Here is a 9,558-nt window from a genome sequence, read left to right on the forward strand (position 1 = left end):
TAGGAGGCTTAGGTCACAAACAATTAATCTAAAATTTTTTTTTAGATCGGGCGGCGGGAAGACGCCGCACAAAAAAATCAATATCACCTAAATACAATAAAAAACGTTTTTTTTTCCAAAAAAAAAAAAAAAGTGCGGTAATTAAAAAAGTAAAAAATACACAAAACGACGTAAACACAGTCAAAAACAATCACAGAACGTAATCTTTCTTTGACTCAAAACGTGAACGCTGTGAGCGAGCAGCAGTTCGCGTCAGAATGAGTTCATGTCTGCGGTCATGGCCGATGACTTCATCGCTCACTTCGGTGACGAGTTTGATTGCGCGCTCAACTGCTTGTGTGCAGCACGGAAAACTGTCAATCGATGTAGGAAAATCGGTCTCGACGAAAAGCTCTGTGAGCTGTTGGATGCTGAAATCGCGTAAAATTGGTGGCTCAGTGAGCTTCTGCTCGCTCCACCGGAGCAACGAGTTTGTTGTCAAGTCTGTGTACTCAAAGTTTATTTTGGGAATTTCGAAACGACGTATCCCACCCGTGTAATCGTCCCTTGCTTTCTGGATCCGATGAACTGCGAGCTTACGCATTGGCTTAGACTCGTCATGCAGAAGAGCCAACACTACATTCTCCGGATGCGCAGCGAAGGCGTTTGTCTGTAGGCAACTGTCGACGACTTTTTTTAATTGGCCTATCAGATAGCGAGTCAGCTTAACCAACCGAAGGAAAGACCGAGCAGCGAAGTGAATCTTATTGTTTCGCTTGATAGTAAACCACATGGGAGCGTAAACTTTAACGATGTACTTCGTCATTTCTATCAGCGCCTCTGTTGGTTCTGGCTCCGAGATATAAAGTCGGCATATCCTTGAAGCGAGAGTAAGCCATCGTGCATGACCCTGTTTTCCTGGATCACGGAATCGAATGCTTTCTGGAGGCAGACTTCCCTCGATGACCAACACGATATCGAGCAGATACTTTTGATCGCCGCTAATATCCATCACCTCATCGACTTCTGTCAGGTTGGATTTTATCTTCTCGAACTCGACGACTGCAAATTCTCCCATTTTGTACTTATCATTAGCGACGACACGGCCGATAAATCCTTTGAAGGTTTGCGGTCCTGATGATTTCCCGTCCAACTCGCCGAAGAGATGCCGAAGCGGGAGTTCGTTGAGGTGAAACTGGCAAATCGACCATTGTACCACACTCCCGATATGTTGCTCAATGCTGGTGATGGCTCCTGTGTGCTTACCTGTATTGACGGCAGTTCCGTCGCAGCCAACGACCTGAATGCCTTTCACGTCAATTCCCTTGACTTCAAGAGCAGCCAACATCGTTTTGGCAATGTTGTTTCCAGTTGAACGCCCTTGAATGGAAACGTGGTCGATATATTCACCTCCTGGGTATTTCAGCATCACGTAGTGGTCTTCGATTGATTTTTGACGATAGCCAGTTATGCCATTCAATGTAAGGGCTTTATCCTTTCTGCCGTCAAAGTAAAGGCCTTCAACTATTGTGCCGAGCGAAATTGAAGCAAAGTGATTCATCTCTAAACGAAGCCGTTTTCGTGCACGAACGAGCTTGTTTTTATCCACTACCATCATCCGATTGAAATCATCTTTTGTGTCCAGTAATGTTGCGGTGGCGAGGGCAGCTGCTGCTCTACTCGAAATTCCATACCTTTCCGCCTCACGCGCAACTGTACGAAGATCGAAAGTACATCGCTCCTGCTCTTCTTCGATTTCTTTTCTGCCGATCGAGCACTCTGAAGGGAAGCGCCTTCTAGGAGTTTCTTCTGTATTGTCGTCATCCGAGTCTTGAGTACATTCTTCGCGTTCTTCCCGCTCTTTTTCTCGCTTCTCTCTCAAAAGCAATTGCTCCTTCCGCTCGTCCCTCTTCTTCTCAGATTTTTCCGCCTTCCAATCGACGTTTCCAATGAAACCAATGCGTGCTCCGCGTTGGTCTTTAACAAAATCAACCTCGCGTGAATGCAGCGATTTGTCGTCAACGACGTCGAAAAGAGTGTCGAGGCAAAGACTGGTCTTCATTGAAGCTTTCCATTCAGCCGTCTTTCTCGCCGTAGGGATTTTATTCTTCATCTTAACCATGGCCCATTGCTTCAGAATCTTCTTGATCACTCCCTCACGCGTAATGATCGCCACTGTGGCGAAATTGTAGATGCTTGTTATCTTAGTCGCCACTGCTTCCGCCATTTCGCGCAGCCCCATTTCCTTCTTGCAATCTCCGGTGTCCTTCTTCTTCATGATTTTGTATTGTTCTTTCACTTGGGCGCAATATCGGAGAACGTCACCACTGGTGGGAAGAACCAGTTCATTCATTTCTTTGGCAAAGCCGAACACCGGATCAGCAGATCGAGTATATGCGGCCATGTTATAACTATTGCAGACCAATTAACTGCAATTAATTGGTAAACTGCCACCGGTAGCCTACTGATTACTTGTATTCAATCAATCAATGTAAAATTCGACGTAGGCTACCGCCACCACTACGAATTACTGTACTGAATACCTGTAATAAATTGCGAATTTTGTTTTAAATTTCCCTCCACTATTGTGAATAAACTTTTCACTGAAACAGAACCCAATTATACTTGCTTCAGTCAGTAGGCCAATACCCTACCTGTTTGCCTTCTCTGAGCACTAATATATACCTGATACCTGAGTACTGTGAGTAGTCCATATTACCTTGCCTTCACTTTTATATCTACCTTACCTGCAATGCTCATACCATGCCTTCACCTTTTATATAGGCTACCAAGTAGCCTACTTACTTGCATACCCTGCCATCACCTTTTATGTAGGCTACCAAGTACTTAGGCTACCGTACTTGTATACGCCTTCATCATCTTAGGCTATCGTACTTGTATACGCCTTCATCATCACCAAGTAGCCTACTTACTTGCATACCAAACCTTCACCTTTTATATAGGCTACCAAGAAGCCTACTTACTTGTATACCCTGCCATCACCTTTTATATAGGCTACTTGTATACCCTGCCTTCACCATTTATATAGGCTACCAAGTAGCCTACTTGCATGTTTAACTGTATGATGATTGATGAATCAACCATGTTTGATGGGTGTGCGGCACACAAACTCTGAATATACGCCACTGCAATATCTAGGGTTGCCATCGACATGAACCCCAAAATAAGGACAACAGAAAAATTAAATTTTCATACAAAGTAAAACAAACGTTTTTGAACAAACCTCAGCATTTATACGAGCCATTATATATCACATGCCATATTGTTTGCCAGAAACAATGTGTTCCAGCAACTCATTGTTCGTAAAAAAATACTTTGTGCATCTCAAGACAACTCAGGTCTAGGTTTACTTTTACTGTAGTAGGGATTTGGCTGTCATTCCACTAAGTTTATTCACTAATTGTTGAAAATAAGACAAAATAAGGACTCAAGTCAAAAAGAAGGACATTTCCTAGCAATAAGGACAGTAATATTTTCTAAGATAGAGTTCTTCAAAATAAGGACAAATCTTAGAAATAAGGACGTTATGGCAACCCTGTCAATATCCCTGGAATGGGGTGATTTACCGATTAGGTCCCAGTTGTGCGCCGTCTTCCTGGCGTTCAATTAAAAAATGGTTTTCGATTTCGCCATTTACTCGACAAACCTCCTAAGAAACTCGAGTTGCTAAGCGATCTGTTTCCGACGGCCCACCCTAGTACGCAGTGATGGGCATTATCGGCGATAATTTATCGGCGATAATTATCGACGATAAACTTTTATCGCTTATCGTTATCGCTCAATTATTTTTTCAGTTATCGTTTATCGTTATCGCCAAAGGCAATATTTGATTATCGCCGATAATTAATCGCCGATAAATTATATTTCGGATCAACGCACAAGTGGAAACACCATGAAAAGTAATCTTTTTACCAGCCACCTAGTTAATGAAACTAAAATTAAAACCAGTTCTTCTTCAGTGCCTGAAGTGTGTATGCACAGGTCGTTGTCAGCGGAGGGGGCACGCCCTCCTGCAGCGACGGCCCTGACAACACAATAATTTTTAGAGTTGCAAATTGCAATGCAATGAAATGCATGCAACAAGTCTCTTGTTGTTTTGCTGCAATCGGCAATGGCGAGTGAACTTTACAATTAAAATGTAAGCGCACAGGCGGTACAGATTCCTTTGAAGCGAAGCGACAGAAATTGGCAAGTGGTTTGTGAAAGTGGCCGCTTTTACATTGGAAACATGGTCTTTCGCGCCACCTCACGATCAACTATTTTATTTTTGTGTTTTCTTTTTTCGTTGGAAGTGTTAGTTTTTAGTAATTGTCGTAAAAAATAAAATCTCTCTCGTCAAAACATGAAACTTACTGTTTTAAGTGCATTAAATTTTTAGATGAGTAGATTAACTAAAATTGCAAGAACTTGCCTTGAGACGTGCGGTTACGTCACAAACTCAGTTTAAAAGACAAAATTCACACACAATAAAAACACAAGATCGGTTATAGACTGTAAGATCGATTTTTTTCTAGCTTGGCGATATAACTTTAATCCAAAAACAATAACCAAATGCGTAAGTGCCAGTTAACTTAAAAAGTTAACCCATTTGTGCCGAAAGTGAAAGTAGGCTACTTAAAAAAAAATTCGGAAAATTTAAATATTGCATAATTATGACCTAAAAAACATATCACAATTATTTTTTTCCTAATTGTGTTTGTACTTTTTGAAAAAAAAGCCGTCCTATATATAAGACGCTAGGCAAATCCGTTATCAAATTTCACAAGCTTGATGGATTTCACAGTGTATGCACATTTTTACTACCAATAACGCTTAAGATTACTGATAAATTTTCAAGCATTTGGCGTTTTTTGGAATTTTTTTAATTATTGCTGACTTTGCTGTAAAGGTGCACGGTCGTTTGGTCGACAGACATTTGGTCGACAGGACGTTTGGTCGACAGGATGTTTGGTCGACAGGACGTTAGGTCGACAGAACGATTCATTTTTGGGTTAGGGTTAGGGTTAGAGTCAGGGTTAGATTAGGGTTATGGTTAGTTAAATAACCCTAACCCTAAAATAAATCGTTCTGTCGACCTAACGTCCTGTCGACCAAACGTCCTGTCGACCAAATGTCTGTCGACCAAACGTCCTGTCGACCAAATGACCGGGTACCACTATTACATAGGCCTACATTTAAAGCCATCCCGGCTGTCTTCATTGACCGTATTGTCATGGAGAGTTCATGCGCATATTCTCTGTCTAAATTTCGGTTTCAGTTCGAAAAATAGAAAGGAATTGACGTTAACGATACAAAATAATTCGAATTTAGATTTTTTCTGTAAAGCAAATTAAAAGGAAGAAAGAATAATAAAATAGCCTGCGGTTTTCAAGTCGATAAGTAACTCCCAATTGCACTGAATTTACCCAACACTGCATACAGTAGCGTAGCCAGGAATTTTGAAAGGGGGGGTCTGGGGGTTTTGGTTTTTTTGTCTGGGGGTTTTAAAAACCTGGGTGTGGGGGTTTTGAAAACCCAGCGGCGGGGGGTCTGGGGGACCTCCCCCAGAAAATTTTGAAAAATCACTTTGAATTTGGTGCATTCTGAGAGCATTTTCAACAAAAATGTGGTTACGAATATTCCTGTAAAATCTTCTTCACCTTCTTCAAAAAGACATTGTTCAATTTTACATTTTCGTAAAAGTCAGAGCAGGATCAATCAGTATTAATTTTACATGTGATAACGGCTTTCAAGTTCTGCTCCAGCATCCTGCTTCTGCTCTCAGACCACATGCTCTTCATGATGAAAAAAAAATCTTTCAACGGTTGCGGATGTTCCGGGTCGGTTCCGGGTAAACAAAATATGAACTCTACCAGCTTTTGAAAGTTTGCAACGCGTATGCATGTATTTTCAAATTCTTTGAACATCTCGACCCATTTTTGTTCCAAAGACGCATTTTGTCAGCTCTCTTTCTTACAACGTTCAGACATGTGCCGTTTCACTAGTACTTATTCGTCGAAAAGAGAGTCGCTGTTGATCACCTGCTTCCCAAACATCATGTTGATCTTTTCTGCAGACTCACACACCCGCCCCCAGGATATTTCTTTGTTTAGGTCGATCCAAATATGAGGAAGCACATCTTTATAATTACCATCATAAAGATCCAGATACGATAAGCATTTATCATAAAAGTCTCTTGCTTTTTTGTAAAACAAGTTTACGTTTACTTCGCCTGCTTCTTCTAGCTTGCCTAAGAGCGTCAATGCTGCAGATGGGATGAAGTTGTTTTATTTCTTTTCAAGTTTAGCTTTAGCTCTGACAGAACATGTGCCACATCTACGGCACTAGCGTTTTCCTTTTCTAACTTTAGAATAGTCTCGTTGAAGTATTTCAACTGCCCATGAACAAATTTCGAAGCATTTTTTGATGCGAGTAGGACAACCTTCTTGGGAGTTGAAGTAACTTTTCAATCCCTCAAACATTTCAAGTATTCTTTGCAAAGCTGGTAGCAAAGAGAGAAATCTTGTATTGCCATGTTGCAAGATACGCTGATACTCAATATCTACAAAGTCGCAAAAAATTTTCAGCTCAGTAACTCGCACGGTGTAGCCTAAATGTGAAAAAATTTATAGATTTTCACAAGACTTTCGACATATAGGCTACAGGGAGAGTATCCACAGTATGTTGGAGGCAGTTGTGAACAATATGAGCTGTACATCCGATCCTTGTCAGATCTCTTTCGATCTTTTCTTTCACTTTGAAGGAAACATTATTTTTCCCTTTTACCTTTGCATTATTTTGCCCATTATTTGCCCAAAATCACGCATTCACCTTCAGCAAGTAGGCTACCGGTACGCTACACAGCAACAACAGTAACGAGAACATGCTAATTGGTAATGTTCGTGTATTATGCTGGCTGAACGCCAAAGCGGGACGTTTGGCTGACCGGTCGGGACGCCGGGACAAGACGTTAAAAAGCGGGACTGTCCCGCCGAAAACGGGACGTATGGTAAGCCTATCCAAAGGAGCATCCAAACATGCTCAAATCCAAGAGGATCCCACTCGAAAAACTCAGCCCTGTCCTAATGAAAGATGTTCTTCGTGTTGGCGGAAGAATCGACAGAGCCGACTTACCATTCGAAACGCGACATCCTGCTATCATAGCTCCAGAGCGCCACTTAACGGACTTGATAATTGAACATTGTCATACAAACGAATCGAAGCACATGGGTGAAAGCCATACACTGAACAATATTAACCGAAAATACTGGATAGTTAATGCCAAAGTTGCGGTTAAAAGGGTACTTTCAAGATGCCTGCCTTGCCGGCGAAGGACCGCAAAACCTACACAACAGCTCATGGCAGAACTGCCAGAAGCAAGGTTACAAATGTCACAGCCACCATTCTCACAGACTGGCGTTGACTTTTTTGGGCCGCTAAATGTCCGAAACAGACGAAGTGACAGAGATACGGCTGCCTTTTCACATGTCTCACAACTAGAGCCATTCACTTGGAAGTGGCACCAGACCTGACAACTGGCGCATTCATAAATGCCTTGCGGCGTTTCATGGCTCGCAGAGGCCCCATCAAGAAAATCTTCTCTGACAATGGAACCAACTTTGTGGGGGGTTGTGAAAGAATCTTGAAGCAAGCCATCGATGAGTGGAATCAGAACCAGATCCACCAGAGCCTTCGACAACAAGGAATAGAATGGTCATTCAACCCTCCAACAGCCAGCCACATGGGCGGAGCTTGGGAAAGAATGATTCGCACAGTACGGCAAATTCTTATGAACATCTTACCAAAACAACCACTCGATGATGACACGTTGCACACATTACTTCTTGAAGTAGAAGACATCGTCAATTCAAGACCACTCACCGATGTGAAACTGGAAGTTGATGGCGACTTACCCCTTACACCAAACCACTTGTTGAAGTTGAATTCTTCAGCGAATTTACCGCCAATGTTAAGCTGCGACAGAGATGGCTACCGACCAAGTGATCGATACCGCCATGTGCAGTTTCTGGCAGACACCTTTTGGAAGCAGTGGGTTAAGGAATACCCACGATCTGTGATGTCAAGAGCAAAATGGCTTCACAGAAAGGAGAATATCCGAAGAGGAGATATCGTCCTTTTGATTGATGACTCTGCTCCCAGACAACGATGGCCACTAGGCAGAGTAATTGAAACATTTCCTGATCGTCACGGCGTTGTTCGTTCCGTAGAAGTGAAGACTGCAACCGGATCTCTGAAGAGACCAATATCCAAACTTTGTGTAATTGTCCAAAGGAAAGAAGATGATCCAGATGACGATGAGACACCAATAGACACCGTTGAGATTCTGTTGGAAGATCAGAGCGATGAGGAAGAGACTAAAGACTGAACTGTTACATGACAATAGACAGTTGAAAAACTTTTATTCAAGAAAAGAATGACCCAGTTTGGCCCTTCTTTGGACCGCAGGTTCGTCACTGTTACATTTTCAACAGGTCCTTGAAAGGCCTGCCTTTCGTTTTACTGCATTACTCCCGTTAATTTGTGTATTCGCCACCTAGCGTCGTTTCCTCTTCATTGTTATGTTATCGCTGATTTGCAAACGGCAACACTCACCACGAGATTGTCTATGGAAGTTTCGAGACGTTTTCGTTTTTGCTGCTAGTTTGCCAGCTAGCCGAATTTGTTAGCTACTGTAGTCTGTGACTGAAAATTGATTGAGTGATGTTTATGCTTTGTTAGCTGCTTCTCTGTTATGTATTTCTACAGGACTTAAGTTTGACAACTGCTATGGTAGCCTAATATTTACGTGTAGGATGAATTCCATATTTGCAGCTTGCTATCTCTCAAAGTTCAACTTACTGAGTCAATCACTATAGAATCCTTTGCGTACAAGTGCATCATTTGGCCTTACTAATCCGGTTATACTACCGTGCGTCGTTGGCCAACCTGTGGAACTTGTGTACCGTACAGTGGATTGAGAACTGTTAGTCAACAAATTTGAAAAACCGTGTAAACTTCATTGCTGCAAAGCAGTCATTGGAAACCGAGTGATTTCTTCAAGTTGGCGTGCTTTAACAGTTGCTCAGTCCTGCCGGGTGGATTAGGAAAATCGTGACGTCACCGGCGCAATTAACTACCGCACCTGTTGTGTTCGCGTCGCACACAACAGTCACCTCTGCCTTAAATGAAGGCATGGTTATTAAGTAGGCTACCAGCAACTAATGTTGAGTCAGCGATAGCCTTTAACCTAGCAGGCTAATGTGATATCAGCAAAGTCATCTAGAGATTACAGTGATGAAATGATACACAGTTCTGGGAGAAATCCAGAGGCTTACCGGTACTTCAGGTTTGCTTTAGGCTTACAAAGCCAACATAGTGTGGTCAAAGTCAACATTTAGCTTATATGAGGCTTTATCATACAAAAACATAACATTAAATAAGCCAATAAGGCGGTTAAAGTCAACATCGAGAGTATATATTAGGTTTTTTCATACAAACCTAATATTATTTTTATAACTAGTTATCTGGCAAAACCAAATATAAGCCATATTTTAATAACCAAACAAAAACATGGCTCAA

At 41.9% G+C, this 9,558-nt stretch overlaps 1 protein-coding gene across 1 annotated transcript; it reads left to right on the forward strand.

The window, feature by feature from the left end:
• The first annotated feature begins 7,546 nt into the window (after nt 1-7,546).
• LOC145772448 (uncharacterized) lies at nt 7,547-8,365 on the forward strand. Its single transcript, XM_082584326.1, has one exon. It carries the CDS (start codon nt 7,547-7,549, stop codon nt 8,363-8,365), a length of 819 nt encoding a protein of 272 aa, XP_082440452.1.
• Nucleotides 8,366-9,558: the final 1,193 nt, after the last annotated feature.

Source organism: Aplidium turbinatum, chromosome 6 (assembly GCF_918807975.1).
Source record: "Aplidium turbinatum chromosome 6, kaAplTurb1.1, whole genome shotgun sequence".
NCBI classification, from domain to species: Eukaryota; Metazoa; Chordata; class Ascidiacea; order Aplousobranchia; family Polyclinidae; genus Aplidium; species Aplidium turbinatum.